Source organism: Gobio gobio (assembly GCF_949357685.1).
Source record: "Gobio gobio genome assembly, chromosome: 6".
Taxonomy (NCBI): domain Eukaryota; kingdom Metazoa; phylum Chordata; class Actinopteri; order Cypriniformes; family Gobionidae; genus Gobio; species Gobio gobio.
The window spans coordinates 41,382,276-41,402,341 of NC_137102.1; the positions used below are offsets into that span (position 1 = coordinate 41,382,276).

The window sequence follows — 20,066 nt, forward strand, 5'->3', positions numbered from 1 at the left end:
TATTATTTTTAAAGGTTATAAATAAGCATTAGATAAATCTAGCACTAAAAACATCCAATATCAACCAATATAAAATACATTTTTGGGAGTTTGGGATCAGTTGTTTTTTGATAGAAATTAATGCATTTATTCAGCAAGAACTGACTAAACTGATAAAAAAGTGACAGTAAACACTCAAATTAAAATAAAAAGTTAAAATATAATAATATAGAAATTAAAATAGAAAACTTTTTTTATTGTATTAATATTTCGCAATTGTACTGTTTTTATATATCAATAAATGCAATCTAATATTATTGCATTAAATGTAATGTAAATATAATGAAATATTGATCTCAACACAGCTCTAATGATTCTTATTTCTGTTGTTGTTGAAGTTGAATCAAGGCTAAATACGTTCTAGAAATGAAGAACTGTTATAAAACGTTTCATCTGCTTGGCTGAAACTTTGTTTTGCTCAGTTTTTCCAGCATCTGCAGCACACTAGCCGTAGTAAACAAAGGCAAGCATGCATACACTTGCACATGCTCACGGATCAGTCTTAAGCCCTTAAGAAGTTAACTATTGCTTTGCAACTGCGTGTTAATGATACAGACTCGATCCTAGCTAAACCAACACCTTTGCAGCGTGCAAAACAACAACAGCTGATGGTGGTCACTGTCATTTTTCCACCACAAAAACACTGTCTGTCCCTCATAATCCCCCTTGGATTTTCTGCCCCACCCTGCTGCATGTTTTCTCTTCAAGCTTGTGCATAAAGATCAGGTATTTTTTCAGAATTTCCACAGCCGTTTACAAGAGTAAGTGCATGCCAAAACAAAACAGAGGACAAATGTCTCTATAGTTGACCTCAAGCACACTTTCTTTCTCTCTGTCCTATGGTTGTCAGTGTCTGCACACATGCATGCCACTTATGTAACATCCCCAGTTTCATGTACCACCCTGAGCTCTGTTGTCCTCCCCTGAAAAGAGTAGCTGAGTTGGGAGGCGTTTTGGCCCAACCCAGCACTTTCCTTTAATGTGTATTTGACACATGCTCAGACTCCACTCCCTCCATACTCACATGTCAGGGAAGAATACTACGAGAACGCCGTCACACTCTCTCACATGCTGCTCCAGCTTTGTTTACCATCTACCAGCTGCCGGTTGGCTGAGTCACTTTATTGTGACTCACCTTTATTTTAACAGACTGTTCTAATTTTACTTTTTCAACCTTTATTCTCTTTCACGTCTTTTAAAAAAATATAGATGTGCTGTAGAACAGTGGTGACCTACAACATCTAGTGCACAAAAACAGAGATTGGAAGATTTGTTGTATAGACGCTGTCATTAGGAATATTTGTGCAAGTCTAAAATGAAAATCATAAGTCAACAGTATTATGTAAGATATCTATTCCAAAAGGTGAATAGCATGAATGACACACTGTGAAGCATTGTAAAACATGTGCCCTTAAATCATAAAGGGTTAGTTCACCCAAAAATGAAAATTCTGTCATGAATTACTCACCGTCATGTCATACCCAACCCGTAAGACCTTTGTTTATCTTCGGAACACAAATTAAGATATTTTTTTTATGATATCGTGGAGCTCTCTGACCCCTCCATATTTTTTATGCAGAAAAAACAAACAAAAATGTACGACTTTATTCAACAATTTCTTCTCGTGAACAGCATTGGCCAATGGTAAGGCGTTCTGACGCAGAACTGCGCTGTATTTACTACGTCAACAGCCTAGGAGAATGACACAGACGAGAAGAAATTGTTTAATAAAGTCGTTGTTTGTTTGTTTTAAGCTTTGTATCAGTAGAAACCCGGTAGTATATTCAAATGATGGTACCTTTCCCCCTCATGTCCCCCTGAGACGAGAGAATTATGCAGTTTATTTCTGGAAAAAATCCTCAGATGACGCAAATATCGTCATTTTGCGTCATCTGAGGATTTTTTGGCCAGAGACTAGAGACTGCAGCCAGTAGAAGGAGCTAGTTCCGCATGTTATCAATCTCCCCATAGGGGTGGGATCTCACTCACTGAATGTAAATGCGCACGGCCGCTCGGCTCGGGCATTAATAACAGAGCGATGCGGCGCAAAGTGAGTGTTTCAACTTTTCAATGAATTCCTATGAAAGTTAAGCTGCCATAGGCACGATCTGAAAAGGCGCTAGACTGGACACGCGTCGTGAATGACTGCCGCGCTTACCTCAACTCAGCTCAGCTCTTCGCTCTCGTGATGAATGAAATCTGACTCCTGCTGCGTCTTTGCCGTGCCTTTCGTTCGGCTCACTTACACTTTATTGAAAAGACACGTTCAGTTTTTAATTGTAGTGTTTATTCTCTAACTGAACAAAATGATTGTATTAGTATGAATATCAAAACGACGGTGGGGTTGGTGTAATGGTGGGCAAGTGATAACCAGTAGCCGTGGCTTTGGGAGTGGCCTCGTAGGGCAGCGAGGCAAGTGCATTCTGGGAGTTGTTGTCTTTCATCCACATCAGACTAAAATTAATTTTCTATCTTTTCTTGGTCTAGAAGGCACCAAATTAAAAAATAATTTCACATTTCTACTACATAAATGACCCAGCTTAAATACACATTCATCTTCCCAAAACTGAAGTACCCCTTTAATGACCTTTAAGTGTGTAGAGTTTTCTTATATCTATTTAATGTGCACTTTTTACAGATACTGCAATATTGGTTCACAACATTGCCACCTGCTAGGTCTCTAAACAGAATATCACCACAAAGCATCATCTTACTACTGGGTGAACAGTAAACTCTTCACAAGTAAAACATTCACAAATGTAACATTTCTATGGAATTATTTGACTAATTGCATAACATTTATTCATGCTTAAATTGTCATAGAAATAGTTGACAATATTTGAAATCATTATTCTTATAATTATTCATATTCATATTATTCAAACTTTAGTAAACAATATTCTTAATGCTGTAGTCTAATAAAAATGCTCTAATTATTGTGCAGAAAAAATAAGGATAGATAGATAGATAGATAGATAGATAGATAGATAGATAGATAGATAGATAGATAGATAGACAGACAGACAGACAGACAGACAGACAGACAGACAGACAGACAGACAGACAGACAGACAGACAGACAGACAGACAGACAGACAGACAGACAGACAGACAGACAGACAGACAGACAGACAGACAGACAGACAGACAGACAGACAGACAGACAGACAGACAGACAGACAGACAGACAGACAGACAGACAGACAGACAGACAGACAGACAGACAGACAGACAGACAGACAGACAGACAGACAGACAGACAGACAGACAGACAGACAGACAGACAGACAGACAGACAGACAGACAGACAGACAGACAGACAGACAGACAGACAGACAGACAGACAGACAGACAGACAGACAGACAGACAGACAGACAGACAGACAGACAGACAGACAGACAGACAGACAGATAGATAGATAGATAGATAGATAGATAGATAGATAGATAGATAGATAGATAGATAGATAGATAGATAGATAGATAGATAGATAGATAGATAGATAGATAGATAGATAGATAGATAGATAGATAGATAGATCGATCGATAGATAGATAGATAGATAGATCGATCGATCTGGGGGTGTTTGGGAAACCTGTTTGAAAACAATCAAATTTTTGCAAATTCATTTGGCCTTGCAGAAATTACACACTTCAGCATTAAAGCAAATGGGACTGCAAAATACTCCCAAAAAATATTTGCCCAACATATTTAATAATTAAAAAAAAGGTGTATTGCTTTTCATAAATTGTCGTTTGTGTGAGACCGTTTTCTTAGAACAATTCAGGCAAGCATGTTTAATAAACAGATCCGCGTCGATGCAGAGTAACATTTTGTCTTTATTTTATTTCATCTACTTTTTCCGATATCATCATTTTTAAACAGCAATATCCACAAAATATTAACATTGTGCAAGAAAACATGATTTATGGCACATCCGAGAAGAACAATTACAAAAAATAGATATATTTCTTCATAATCAAGGCAGAAAGATACATATGCATACACAGGAAAAAACACAAATTAATGGGACAGGCTGAGATTGAAATCTACTGGCTAAGGACTCAGCTACAGATATTACCCACACAAAGCCTAAATCTCATCTCTCATGGTCATGAAAGAGCTCGATGGTGTGTGAAGTCGAACAACGTTAGGGAACGAGGAATTGAGGTTAAGGTATCACGGCCTTCTCAGCACCTTAAGTGTTCTCGCTGCGCGCAACGCTCGCTTGTCCTAGCGCTCGCAAACAACGGGTCTCACAACGTAGCAAGACGTTTTCTCAGCTAAATGATGGCGGGGTCTTATTAAACCTAAGTGCGGGGAGTTGTTAGCGCTATACTGAGTCAAGAAGGTGGAGAACTCGATTCTAACAAGCTAACTTAGCTTAGCTGATTTTCACAGTGTTTGCTCCAGTGTAATACCATCAAATGTGGTACAGCGAGTTTGGTGGCTGGTCAAAAAACGTCACACTGTTGTAGTGCTAGTTTAGCGCATTTGAGCACTTCGCACTTGGCCTGAAAGGCTTGTTCCTAAAGCGGACTTCCTTTGCAATAACATGGTTAGAAAGTCAGACTTTCTAACGTAACACTTGAAGTGATTCAATTGTAATCCTCCATTATATAATGCGGTGCTTTTTCTTCTGAAGTAGCTACCCATCTCTCTCAAGTTATTTGAAATGCAAAAAGCCACTACACTGCTCCGTTCAGGAAGTGATGTCGCTGGAGCAGCTCAGTCCACTGAGCGATTCTGTTGTTCGCTGACCTGCCGGATGACACATAGCATCTCGTGACCTTCTTAATACAGGAGCTGATGACAGCATCCCGTGGGCCGCAGAGAGCACAAACCCCCTCTGTCCCACAACGAGACCCATTTTCCTGCACTCTGTTGTTATTTTCCAGCATACGAAGCGGGATAGTGGGGGAATTCTGTTTTTAGCACTTATCTGAATACTGTGAGTGACTGTTCGGGGATTGTCACATGCAAAACCGTCACTCTTGGTGGCCCAAAAGACTCTGTGATGACTCTGTGATGCCGAGTGCACATTGGACAATTAGAGTTGTGGGTTGACCTTGCCACTCATCTTTTGCATGTGACTGCTCAGACCGAGCCAAACCAGATGGCCTGTTGCATAACACTGAACATCCTGCCCTTTAGATAGACTTAACAACACGGACCACCTCATGAAACGTGCTTCGAACAACACTTTGCGTGGGCATTGTGTTAACAATCTCTTCCACATTCCCTCGCAGGGAGCAGGTAACCCATTGACTATCACATGTACAAGCACTGAAGCCGTCCATCAAATCCTTCACTCGCGTCTTTTGCCTCACCTTAAAGAGGACTAACTCAACGGTTAAATATGAATGATGGAAGAAACGGAAATATTACACTAAGATTACAAAAAGATAAAACATCCACAAAAGAAAGAAAGAATGCGCTTTAGTTATCAAACACTGTACAGTTTCATACTCAATGACCAGATTCCATGTTTCCATAGAAAGAAGAAATTGGAACAAACAAATCCAAACAGCTATTCTCAAAGTTAACACCTCTGAACATATCCAAAAGAAAGTTTATACATTTTTTTTTTCCTTCTGTATGGATTTTACAATCAAGTTTGGTTTCAGAGAAAAACAAAAATGGCCTTTGCAGGGGCTTCGACTTTAAAATGACTAAATTTAATGGGGCATGTCCGAGCCTCTGCTATTAGGATTCTAATTATTCATTATTATTTGATATATTTGATATCAAATTTTGGCATTTTAATACATTTGACCACAAATGTTGCAACTTTTTTTCGTATTTCACATTAATATCTCAAATAATAGGGCTCCATTTTTATACAGAACTGCACTTTAGGAGGGAGCTGGGAAGGAAAGTATTAGGTAAATATATTTTCTGCATTATATAAAATCATTTCTTTATAACTTAGTGTTTGAGGATTCTGAAATATAGTATAAACATTAGAAAAAAAACAAAGCATTAAGTCTAATGAGTTTTAATCAATGAAAAGAAAAACTACAGCTCACAAACGGACTGAGGAAGAAAAAAAAAAGTAAAAATATTGGCAACTCTGGTTAATGTCTTGAATCCCTTTGTAAAACATGAAATGCACTGTTTTGATAAAGGTAAGCATACCTGGATTCAGTTTTGGCCATACAAATCTAAAATGAACCTTTAGCTTGCACAATGCAGGGTTAATACTGAACAACCGTTTACCACAGTATGACTGGGCTAGCCAGCTAGTCAGTCAGCATAATCATGACTGTCTTCCTCTACTCTCCTCCATCACCTATGGTAACAAGGCCAGCCGCTGCACTGAAAAACATGCTGGAGTATCTCTCAGTCTCTGTGTAATCTTTTGAAACGGTTTAGAAATCCGAAATATGCCACCTCCTGTTAAGTGCGTCTATATGCATGAATGTAAACAGGCGTGCTGTGCTGATTCATTCATATAGATTCACTCAACGCTGGGCTACATGACGCTAGGTAATACAGATATTGCCCCTTTTTGTTTTTACCGAGAGAGTGTGGCGTTTATTTTCTGGAGAATACCAGGTAAAAAGAAGTGTTGGACGGAATTGCCCATTGACTGGGGATGGGCATCGGTTAAAGTGGGACTGGGATAGCTGGGCTAGACAGTGTAGCTATAGAATGATGCAAGGCTTCTTGTCTTTGAAAGGATTCTCTGAGGTGGGAACCCCCACCAGCAGAGGGTCGCTGCGGGCATGCTGCTCACAGTAACTCATGAGGTCTGCAGCAGCCTTAGACACCTGGGAAAGAGGAAGAGGAAGAGATGTGATACTGAGTCAAAGACTATTATCAAAATCTGAGTGAAAGATTTGAATCGCTTTCTTCCCATTTAATTTTTGTCACTATTACTTTAAAAAGAGTAGAAGGATGACTGGAAATGAAGGGGGGGGGGGGGGGGGGGGGGGGTGTTATGGTGCTATGATTTGGAATACTGTCATAAAAACAGAATTTAAATGTATAATGCGGAATTGCACAGAATTTGTAAAATATTTGATGAATAAAAGTGTCTATGAATATTACACCACAAAAGAGTATTTAAATATGAATCCTAGATGTTCTGTGTGTCTATGTGTGAATTAATGGCGCAGGTTTCATTTACCACACACACACACACACACACACACACACACACACACACACACTGAAGCATGCGTGACGCTCACTGTGTTTTCAGCCTTTGCCGCCTCACTATATGAGGACATGAAGTTCATTCTCCAGAGCCGCTCTGAGAGTCACTTCATGAGCATTTTACCATTTCATTTCAGAAAAACTATCGTCATATCATAAACACAGAAACTTCAAGGGTTTTCATGGCAACTTTTTTTTTTTTTTTATGTAGCTGTCTCAATGTAATAATAATACGAACACTAAAACTAAAAATATTTTGTGCAGCACTTTGTTTGACAAAAAAAACTGTTTAATTTCATATGATTAAAAGAAATTTAATGATTGTTTCATTTGATTTTCAGAAAAAATAAAATACACAAGAATTTCTGGAAAAAAAAGTATTTTCTTAGAAATGTTATTACATTTTGAAATTAATAAATTGATGTTTTTTATGAATTTAATTCATTAGACATGCTTTTTGATTATTACAATTTATTTAAACCAGTGGAACCCAGAACATTTAAAACAGAAAACACAGAATTTGGTCAAAATAAAACAGAATTTGATCAAATAAAACATATTTCATGTCATGATTTCAATTAATTAACATGCTTTTTGAATACTAAAATGGAATTTAACCATTAAAATGGAGTAAAAAAAAAAATACTCCAAAAATAGTAAAATAATTAAAACCCGAAGAAAAATGTAATCCAGAAAAATTTAAATGGAATTTGGGAAAAAATAAACAAATTTCATTGGGCCTTAAATGGTTTTTTTTTTTAAATACTGTTAAAATGCTACAGTAAATACCTATATACAGTGTAAAGCTGTAAAAGGTTTAATATCTCTTTATATGTCAAATTAAATGTCAAATTCATGGTTTTAGGAAGTCACCAAATTATTTATGGGCATTTAAGGGCATTCCCAAAAGTCCCTGCATGACACTTCAAACATGATCCTATTTTATATAAATATTTGTTTTATTATTATTTTTATCATCAGTACAGTATGGTGTTTTTTGTTTTTCATTTTTTGTTGTTTATTTAATGTTCATTGCATTGTTTCATGTCATGTTTGTCAACACCCTTATGGTATTTTGTATTTGTGTGTATGAGCCTGTGCACGTCTACATGAGAGTATTGCTCATGTGTTATGGACAAGCCACTTATGAGGAACTCTGTCTGATTCATCATTGCCTTCCATTGTGCCACCTGTATTATTAATTGTGGTTATCAGTACATTTGATTATAAAAAGCAGATTTTGGTTAGGTGATAGTTATATTACCCTTAAATCACTTCATGAAATATACAGTTACAAGCTGTCAAATAAAAAGGCATCCCGTAATATCAGATACATTGTCACAGCATTTTATATGGTGAATTTCTGGCAACCACAGCTGCACTTTTAACAAGATATCTCTTTACAGTGCAGTATTCAAACAGTTTTTCTCATATGAGCACCACAGTTCTAGATAGTAACCACTATGTCACACCTCCAACATATCAATAACAAGCAAAAAAGCTATTGCTATTAGTTGAAAGCAAACATGTTTTAAAGAATAATAAAACCTTGTGTACCTTAATACGTTCGAAGCCTGCCTCGATCCTCAGCTGCTCCACCAACTTCCTGGCCTGGGCTATGTTATTAGTCGTCGACATTCTCTGCCATCGGTTATCGTGCCAAGTAAAATGAGAAAATTCTACAAGAAAACAAAAGATGCAACAATATTAATATGGAAGCAGCATTCAAAGCATGCACAGTATGACCTATGGACAATCTATGTAATGAATGAGATGCTTCTCGAGCTGCTTTCAAACTCACTTTCAACTTTTAGAGGACATTAAAAGGGATAGTTCACCCAAAAACCGAGAGCTCTCTGACCCCTCCATAAACAGCTATTTAAAGTTCAAGGTTCAGAAAGGTAGGAAAGGACAGGACATCATAAAATAGTCCATGTGACTCCAGTGGTTTTTAATGTTATGAAGCGGCGAGAATACTTTTTTTGCGCAAAAAACAAACAAAAATAACGACTTTATTCAAGAATTTATTCACGTCTGTGTCAGTCTCCTATGCTCTTGACGTAGTAAATACAGTGCAGCTCTTCCGAGTTGTGTCAGAGCTTTGGCCGATGCTGATCACGTGAGCACCACGCGCATGCGTGTGATGTTGACACAGGAGCTGACCAACGTAAACTGTGTAGGAGATTGACACAGACGTGAAGAAATTGTTGAATAAAGTTCATAACATTAAGGTTGAACCACTGGAGTCACCTGGACAATTTTAACAATGTCATTCGTACCTTTCTGGACCTTGAACGTGTTAATTACATTGCTGTCTATGGAGGGATCAGCGAGCTCTCTGATTTATCTTATCTTAATTTGTGTTCTGAAGATGAACGAAGGTCTTACGGGTTGGGAACGACATGAGGGTGAGTAATTAATGACAGAATTTTCATTTTTGGGTGAACTATCTCTTTAACAAAACCTCAAGAATGGCAAGCAGGGACGGCAGGGAGTAAAAATAAAAGTGTAATAATTAAAGGGATAGTTCACCCTAAATTAAAAATTGTCATCATTTAATCGCCCTTATGTTGTAACTATAATTTATTTTGCAGAACACAAAAGATGATGTCATGTATTGTATGTCATGTTTTTTTGTTTTTGTTTTTGTCCATACAATAAAAGTCAGTAGGGTCCAATGTTGTTTTGAACCACAATGACTTTCATTATATGGACAAAAATATTCTTTAAAATAGTGTTCAGAAGACGAAAGTAAGTCACACAGGTTTGGAACGATATGAGAGTGAGTAAACAGAATTCTTTGGGGTGAACCATCCCTTGAAGTTACAATCATATCTTATAACTTGAGAAAGTCAAGCCACTAGAATAGTTTACCTATACAAATAATATGTCAATCAAGATATTTGTTAGACAGCTCCGACCACACAACTACCCAGAAACATCAGTCCAGACCACCCAGTTTTGGGGACTATTAATCAGACTAAAAGTACAACTGAAAACAGGTGCGGCTGTCCTCTGAGGCCAAGCACACCAGCTTATCTTCTCCCTCCTTATTTTAGGACCAAGTGTTCTGAAAACAAAATGCGTGAGGAAAGATGAGCGTGCACCCTTAAAATAAAAAGGGATAAATTAAGACTTTAGCTTTCCATCGTGATTTTTTATCAAATGTTTCAACTGTTTTGCCAATGGGGTCCAAAACAACACTGGACCCCATTGACTTCTACTGTATGGAGGGGGGGGGGGGGGGGGGGGTCATCTTTTGTGTCCCACAGAAGAAAGTAAGTCATACAGGTTTGGAACAACATAAGTGAGCCTAAATGATCCATTTAAAGCATAAACTGTTTCTCTTTCTGTTTCTCATGTCATGCGATTTGCTTACTACAAGCCTTTCATACAGCTACATCCACCAAAAGGTCATTTTAAGAACCACTTAGCAACACCAAGCAAATTTTAATATCAGCACACCCACAGAGGAGGTGACTATCAAAGTAACCGCAGAAACAGAGGAAACACTGGAGGCAGTGAAAGGTTTGCTTCTTTCTGGAGACAAACACACTCCTTATACGACCCCCTCCCTTTGCTCCATGCACGCGCTCCCAAAACAGCGCTGCACCCCTGGCATTCCACGACGTTCCTAGAAGGGGCCGTAGTTCTAAACACATGTTGCTTAGTGCCTGGGCTTTGTCTTCTCACAGCAAACACAGTCTCTTTCACGGCTCCGTGTGCTGCATTCCAGGAAATGTGCACAGCGGCCCTGCATACATAATTGCAGCACTCTAGAATACATTGGCATATTCATTCAAACATACAGGTCTTATAAAGGACGATGTCTCCCTTCACAATTTTTTTCCAACCACATCTTCCTTTTTTTAAAAGAAAACCCTCACAGGAAAACTGCTTAAAGGAACAAGCTTTGGATACACAGAGCCATAGTGTGTACCAGGTAGGCTCCATGTAGGCTGCTGGGATTTATTCTTATCTACTGAAAAGTAGCAAGTTTTTTAAACATTTTTACTTCAGTATATCTGGGTATAAATACAAATTTCAATTTGACTTAGATTGCAACTTGTAGTTGGCAACTAGAAGTGTGTGCATTGCAACTAATTTTAATACTGCCCTAAACAAAGCGATGCATTACAGAATGTACGTTTACATGTTCAGCTTGTACATGAAAGTACTACAACTGGTTTTTGCATAGTCAATGTAAATTCTTCATCTTACTGCCCAAGACTACATGACACAATGCGTAGTCAAGTGCTTGAAGGATGAAATGCAATCGCATTGCATTTAGATCTGTTAGTCTGACTTCAGTTGGACTACCCTTGTGTGCTTAATTGTATTGAATGTGCACTTGTAGTGTACTTTCAAATCTTACAAGTATACTTTTTAAAAACCTATACTTGCAGATAATCTAATAATAATGTTAAAGAACACTCAAAGAGAGTACCCTTTCAGAACTTTTAATGCACTTTTTAATAACATTTTAAATCAATATGTTTTAATAATCTTTTGTTGTGCTTTAAAGTACACTTATTCTGATACTGAAGCACTGTAGTGGGTTATGAAATATTGCATATAAAATATGCTTAAGTGGTTTTAAAAAAGCACTCTAAAGCTAATTGCATTTAATATAAATAATATAGCTTTAATATATTTTCATTTAATTGCAATTAACATGCAATTAAGAGTCTTAAAACAATACATTCAGATGGCACTTAAGTATTTTCTTAGTAAAATAAGCACTCTAAAGCTAATTGCATTTAATATAAATATAGTTAATATATTTTCATTTAATTGCAATTAACATGCAATTAAGAGCATGAAAACATACATTCAGAAGGCACTTAAGTACTTTCTTAGTATATTATTATTCATTTATAAAGTATATTATTTCCAGAATAAGTACTCTTTTTTAAAAGTATGCTAAAGTGTACTTTATCACAATGGGTTGCCAATGTGTGGTCACAGATTTATTCATTTATTGGCATTTTACAACAAACTTACTCTACAAAAAGTGGGTTAAATCAAAGAGGCTTAGACCGTGTCACAAGGCACCACTGAGTGTGCTGAACTTCCTATTAGATCTTTATTTTCTCCTCAGAGACAGTCTTGATATTAACCCTTATCCATGTCTTACACACACACACACACACACACACACACACACACACACACACACACACACACACACACACACACACACACACACACACTCCTCATTCTCTCTTTCGGAGCAGGAATCAGGCTCACGTGCAATCACACACTGCGCTTTCGCATAACTGTGTGGTCTGCAGCACCAAGGAGAGTCTCCAAAACAGGCGTCTCTTTCTCCACTCTGTGGAATTCTAATCCAGTGAGGAGGAAGAAGAGGAGGAGGAAGGGGGCAGTGGAAAACTGCACCCCACCCTCGAGTCCCTATGCTCCATTTTAAGGCACAATGAGGTGTTGCATATTCAACAATAATAAACATTTATTCAGTGAATAGGTAAGGTTTAATTTGCTGATATAACACTGAACAAAACCTTTACTACATTTATTAATCATGAATAAATGTTCATTTCTATATATACACTAATGCATTTTTAAAGTCACTGTGAACCGGAAGTTGAACCCGACTTTACTTCAGATGTTATTGTGATGGAATTTCCCAGTACAACGGAATATTGAATGCGAAAAATAGAGGGTGTGGCTTGTTTTTTTCCCACTGGGAATTGATTGTATCTAGAAAAGTGGGCGTTCACTTCAGCTCTCGATCAGAGCTCGCGGCAGACTAACAGTTGGAGGGTATGTTCTACCCAAGCCGTCAAACTGACATCATCTAGAGGGGAAGTACATTTTCAGATTTTGATAAAAAAAAAATAACTTGCATGGATGAATTGTTCACCACAAGACTAGTAATATAAAAAAAGTAAATAGGGTCAATTTAGTTTATAAGTCCTTAAAAATACCAGGTTGTTGATAAACTAACATTAGTATTATGAACGAAATGAATTAACAATGAACAATGAGCTTATTCCCTAACCGACCATAAAAAAAAAAATATCATACATTCTTCCCATACTTTTTTCCTTCTAACCCTTTTGGTATGTCCCTGAAGCATCAAAAAAGCAAAAAGCATTGATAAATCAAGGATGCAGCATGTAAACAGTGGTCAAGTGAGAATCTGAAGTATGCATCATTCTGTTTGGTCACAGTCTGTTCTGATATGTGCGGCTTTGCAGGCAGACTTTTTTCTTGAGTTCAAAGTGAGGCGGCAGTTCCCGCCAGCTTTCCAATCAAGCGGTAGTATTAAATCAAAAAGCCCTTGCCTCTAACGGACACCTGGTGGCAACGTGCCGGCTCTCTCAGTAATCTCACCAGGCTCCAGATGCTTCCTACATTCCCGCTTCTTTGAGTGTTCGGCGGGAATACCGTACATGATTGTTCTAAACAAGGAGCGTGAGGGAGGAAAAGAGGGGGGAGATAGAGGAAAATATAGAGTGTTCTGGCTGTCAACAAAACCTGACCAACGGCCCTTCGAGCCTAGCCGGGAAAGATGCCTCATATCGACAACCAATCAAATTTGAGCCTGGGTGATTATTAAGGCCACAGGAATTTGTGCCTGCTCATTGCTTAAGCATGTGAAAATAATAGCTGCTCCATCATTGCTAATACCAGTTGATGCTGTACTTAGACAAGGTGTTATAATTATATTTATTATATTTAAAATAGCTTAGAACAAAAATGCAATCAAAGTCATCATCTTTTCAATGAGGAGCAGTAAACACTATGGCCATTCCTGAACTAAAGCTGATGTTTGTATTTTTTTATGTTAAGATATTTAACGTACCGGGCAAAAGTTCCCTTAATGCTCACCAAGGCTGCATTTATTTGAACAAATATATATGCATGACATTTTAAATTAAATGTAATTTATTACTGTGATGCAAAGCTGAATTTTCAGCATTCATTACTCCAGTCTTCAGTGTCACATGATCCTCCATAAATTATTCTAATATGCTGAGAAAGCGATTGAACTGACAAAAATCAGTTTAGTATATGATGAGTCGTCAATATTTTTGGTCAGTTTCTTAGAAGAAAAATTCTTAGAAAAATGTTAAAAGTGTATATATGCTAAAAGTGAAATCTGTCAACACTAGCAAACTGATTTGTTTCCTCAATACTAACACAAATAGACTAAAAGAAGACTAACCACCAACTAGTAGTCAACGTTGAACAGACCGTTGGCTGAACGTCTGATGCATATGATACACTTATCTGAAAACACTTCAGGAGTTTCAAAGTCTTCATCTGATTGGTTGAATTCTACAAGATGTCCGCAAGACGTGTGTGTGTGTGTGTGTGAGTGTGTGTTGCGTTCTTTAACAGTCTGCCTGGAAACAAATCCTGTGACGGCAAACTCCCTCGTGGAAGAAGAACGCCGTCGTGTTTACAACTGTGACAATGAGTGCTTACCAGGATCGACTAAACACTGGATTTTCAAAAGTATGTGAAGTTCGCGGCTCCATTGTTGCAGTAAACTCGCACAACGTTCTTGAACGAATAATTAATAGGCGCATGCCCGGTTGTTATTGCAGGGACATCGACTTTTTCATTTTCACGCCCATAAACATGCCGCTGAACAAAAACTGTGATTGGTTGTGTTACATGTCAGTCAAACGTCCTCTTGGGCGGTCCTTGACCAATGAAACCTGCGATAGAGTCCAGACCTTCTGCCGTCAGTCTGAAGGTCTGGCTACACGAGACTAGGCCGGGCCCCACTGGCTCCACCATACAAAAAATATAATACAAAAAATGTATAAAAAAGCCCTAGTTATTGTTTTCGTTGTTTTAATAAATAAGGTTATGGCTAACTCATATAAATTGCTGTCCTTGGTTTAATTAACATTAAAAACAAAGACAGCAGCAGGTTTATTAGGCTGCTGTCACTTTAAGAGTTGCACAGATCCAAAATACAGGTACACATATGTTTTATTTCTCAACTGTTTCTGTTCACCTAAGACACAACAGACTGTTTACATGGATACTTGCCAATATGGGAATTTTCTTTGCGTGAATATGTCCGTTTAAGCGCAAGAAGAGAACTCCAACAAAAAAAAACAGCATAAGAAATAACTAAATTAAGCATTTGCACTGTCTGAGAGGCAGCTTTCTGTAAGCACACTTTGGATGTCTGTTGCACATGTAAAACTTCTCACACAGCGCACAAGTATTGAATTGAGTTCTCTTTCGAGTGTGCAGCGTTCCAACCGTTGTTTAAGCGACATGCACCAGTATTGCGGTATAGTAAAAATTAATATCATAACAAAACTAAACACCGGTTTTCGGTATGAACCGGTATACCGCCCAGAACTACTTTCTAGTCTTCTTGCGCTTAATACTTAAACTGGCAAGACTTAAAAGCAGTGCAAATGATAAACTTTCGTGATGATGCAGCACTGACCTGATCGGGCCTGTTCTGTCAAATATCGAGTGTCGTTTATGCTGGTCACGGGGCATAGGGCAGTCCTTATTGTTAATCCCTGCTTAAACTACTTGCAGAAAGGGAGAGCATAAACCTATGGCAACCTGTGCAAAAACATTCATTATTTATGCAATTCTGTTTGTTGACAATAGTGGAGCGTAAACTACCCTATATTTTATGCACACTATATAAAAGAGCAGGGAGTTCATGGCAAGTTCACAGAGTTGCAATCCTGAGCCACTGTGACTGTTAAGTTCCACACCTTTCCCCGAATTTGACAGGCTCAGTCAGCTGCTGCAAAGCTTCTTACAAGAATCAGAAACCGAAAACACATACAGCTTGATCAGCTGCCAACAGCAATGCCAGAAGTGTTTTCCTCAGTTTACAGGACTTTCCAGCATAGCAGCACACATGAAGGGGGAGGCAAATGAGGGGCATGGAAGGAAAACGAGAGGAAATGAATGGGATTTCTCATCTCCCAGCTGAGATCAAGTGAGGGAGTGTTTGCTCACGTCAGCATGCATGTGCACAGAGGGGTCACAGAACATTCGTGCGCCTGTGTCTGTATGTCAGGGTGTGACCAGTGGGGACGGATCTGTAGAGAGACACTGAGACAGACAGACTCATGACCAGGCAGACAGAAAAATAGACACAAATAATTGAAGTGGGTGGAAATTGTTTGGACAGGCTTATACAACGTGTTCCCTGCAGAACCATTACTGATACAATTCTGGCAGACACATGCGGCATGCAAAGACAATAATGGGACTGTTCTCCGTTTTTTGGTTTATAAAAAGCATCAATATAATGAGCTTACAAATGAATTACAACGATGACTATGTTGAATTCTTGAGGTCAGAAACTGGTGCAACATCCACAACCCACTCAAAGGTTTGATAAGACAGGTGGAGCTGGCATTGCCGGTGTGTGCATCACTCCGTGGTACCTACACCACCCTGTTCAAAACTTGTTTAACAAAAAGGCGGACAAAAGAGGGATTTGAAAATGCCTGAATAGCTCAAGTCAAACCACTTCATGATAATAACTTTAAATAGTCATACAGTGAAAAATGGTTGCTAAGGAATTCATTAAGCATTTGTTTAACAGCCGGAGGAATTGTAGGAATGCGGTCCGATGCAATTTGTGTTGAACGTTGCAAGAAGCTATTGTGACCACAAATCCAGTTCAAATATATTAGCAACTTTTACTCTCTACTCGACTACATTTATGAACAAGTAAATGTACTTTTTACTCTAATACATTTGTGATGAGTAATGCTGTTATACATTACATTTTGTATGGCACGGCACCTAACTTTTTCTGCAGCAGTTTGTTTCTGCTATAAAGAAGCAATATCGCATTCGCCATCTAATACTTTACGTGCTCAGTTTTATTTTGATTTTAGAAAATAACAATTCTAATATTTCTAATCTTACAAACGTTCACTGGCATGTCTCTTAGGTGTTGAGCACTAGTGCATCTTTGAGCCTACATTCAGTACGAGTAAAATACTTAACTAATGTTAAAATCAGATACTCGAAGACTTTTACTCGTTTTGGAATTGGTGACTTGTAACTTGTAATTTTCCTTTTCGCTGTAAGGCATCTGCACCTTTAGTCAAGTATGGTTTTCAGGTACTCTTTACACCTCTGCAAAAAAACTGAGTGTTGCATTTTTAGCTTGACCTATTATAATGTGTGTATGTTACCATTTTAATGTGTTTTGCATATTTCATGATGCTTACATTGCAAATATATTAAAATGAATGATTGAATTGCCATCTGACCTGATGTAACGTCATACTGTGTGTGTACTTTTTACTTTACATTTTTATTTTACTTTCAAAAGTTTGGGATTGGTCTCATGTTCACCAGGGTTGCATTTATTTGATCCAGAATACAGTAAAACAGAAATATTATGAATCATTTATGCAATTAAAAATCTAAAGTTTTCTAATAATATATTTAAAGATATTTATTTCTGTGATGGCAAAGCTGAATTTGCAGCAGTCTTCAGTGTCACACGATTCTTCAGAAATCATTCAAATATGATGATTTGCTGCTCAAGAAACACTTCTTATTACTATGATGAATCTATGATCTTTTTTGATAAACAGAACGTTCAGAAGAACGGCATTTATTTGAAACAGAAATCTTTTAATGGATTTAATGCATCAAAATGCAACAAGGATAGGACATTTATTACACACACACCAAGTGCAAAGATTGTTTGCTTTATTATTTTGCAAATACCTGCATAAAACCAATTGGAATATTCTCTTAGATCAGCAGAAATAGAATGGAGATAGACACTGAAAGAGAGCAAGGCCATATGTATGCAAAACTAACCAACCAACAAGTTTAAAACTTACAATCAGCAAGTGAACTTGTATGCAAAAACCGACAGCCACTGTCAAATTGCAGTGAAAGGTTCACGCTACAAATGACAGATACTGAAAACAGATGCAAGGTTGACTATGCACAACGCCCTGTCTCTGGAAAAACAGGCAGTTAATGCCAGAAAAGCACAGAAACATGTTTCTCTAGTGCCTTGGGAGGAGGCCCCTATTTTGACAACTCGGCAAAGTGAGGTTGAGGTTAAAACTCTGGGCAGGAGGAAGAAAATTCACAATAAACTTGCCCCTACAAAACCTGGAATGAAGGTGACAGGAGGATGAGGTCTGGAAGTGCAACTAGTCAAAACACAAAAAGCGTGTGTGGGGGATCCATACCCTCTCCGCTTCTACTTCATAGGTGATTTCTTTTTCTAGTCATGGATGGAAAGAAACTGAAGCACAAACAGATTTTCTGCGATGACAAAATATTAGGTTGCACGAAAACCGGATCTAGAAACTTGAGAAACACTATGTGACTCAGGAAGGTGCATGAGCTGATAAACATCTGCAGTGGAACAAAGAAAAAAACTGTCTTGCCCTCTTCCTATACTGAGAATTGGGTATTTACGAGATGGCACAAATCATAACAGCCTTTTCATGATTCACTGACCTCCAGCAGAATGTAAGCTGGTCAGATCCTTTGTGACTGGGTGAGTCTAGAAGCAGGAGACTTGGTTTACTCACAGGGTCGCTCGTGCAAACATGTGGTTCCAGCATGATGTGTGTGCACATTGGACACGAACAAGGCCTTTGAGGTGGGAATCAGAGCCAGGTGCATAGTAATTAACCATTGTGATCAGGCAGTAAACAAGCATAAAGGGCAGAGCAGAGAAAGTGACTAACCGGCCTCTTTCACAACAGCCAACTTCCTCCCCTGGCCCGCTTCCTAATAAGGGCAAAGGAAGCTGTATAGACGGAAATGGGGAACTCCTAAGGGGTGCGACGTAGCTTACAGTAAGTACGATTGGCACTTATCTGGGGGATCCTGAGTCGACACGTCCATTACCTAATATAGCAAACTGTCTGTTTTCCTGCTCCTTCAAGTGAGCAGGCGTTTACACTGGAAAGTCTGCAACACGTTGAACAAATATGACACATGTATCATTTCGAGCTGTGGATAAAGACGACGTGTGGTGGAGACATTTTGTTTGGACTAAAAGAAACTTAGATGGAACAGTGTGGTTGGATCTGTCCTTGTGGGAATGTACATGTGTGGAGGATGGGAGATATTTGAGATGACGCGAGACATTTCTGGTCAAGGCAGCCTGTGACGCAAGAGCACTGCGCATGTCTTTCCTCTTTTGGCCCCTGATAAATCTATAGCACTGTTGGGAATACCGACAACTTTGTCACCATGCAATCAAAATTGCCAATTCTTTTTTTTATGGAATACTGCAGTGTGTATTACAAATACACTGTGCACATCTTTTTTAAATGTATATGCACTATCAATCTTTTAACAAAAACATCAACTTCACCTTCCCTTCATAATGACATCTCTTCATGAGGGCGGGACAAAAATCCCTCCCCTTCAGCAACCTGGCTGTCACTCACATGAGATTGCAGCAATTAGCAAAGAACAACAATCCAATGAACCAATCAATTCCCGATAGATAAAATAAGGTCCCGCCCAACATTTTTGTTCATTTAAAACCAGTTTATCTCGGATATGCGTCAAAATAAGGAAGAAAAGACAATCGGTTCATGTTGGTTAATGCCGATTTCAACCCATCAATCAAACGTAAATAGGAAACAGATTTTGCATTGGTCTACGCTACTTGAGTGGGATAAATTTGCAATGCACATTATTAAAATTTTGTCCAATGCTGATAAGTATAAAGTAAAAAAATCGGAACGAATGATTTAATGATTCATTCACTCGTACTTGTTTCATTACTGGATGAATCAATGTTTTTGAATAAATCTCTTGAATGAATGATTCAACGACAAATACATATTTAACCGTCACTTGTCGCCACCTACTGGTGTAACAATGTAATTGATAC

At 38.2% G+C, this 20,066-nt stretch overlaps 1 protein-coding gene across 1 annotated transcript in view; it reads right to left on the minus strand.

Moving 5' to 3' along the window:
- Positions 1 to 3,861: 3,861 nt before the first annotated feature.
- gng7 (guanine nucleotide binding protein (G protein), gamma 7) overlaps positions 3,862 to 20,066 on the minus strand; it is a 36,396-nt gene continuing 20,191 nt past the window's right edge. Inside the window, exons 3-4 of the mRNA XM_079818412.1 lie at positions 8,759 to 8,880; positions 3,862 to 6,813 (exon numbers count right to left, since the gene is read on the minus strand). Of these exons, the coding sequence (XP_079674538.1) occupies positions 6,688 to 6,813; positions 8,759 to 8,839 (207 nt within the window). The 5' untranslated portion in view covers positions 8,840 to 8,880 and the 3' untranslated portion in view covers positions 3,862 to 6,687. The remainder of the gene's footprint in view (positions 6,814 to 8,758; positions 8,881 to 20,066) is intronic.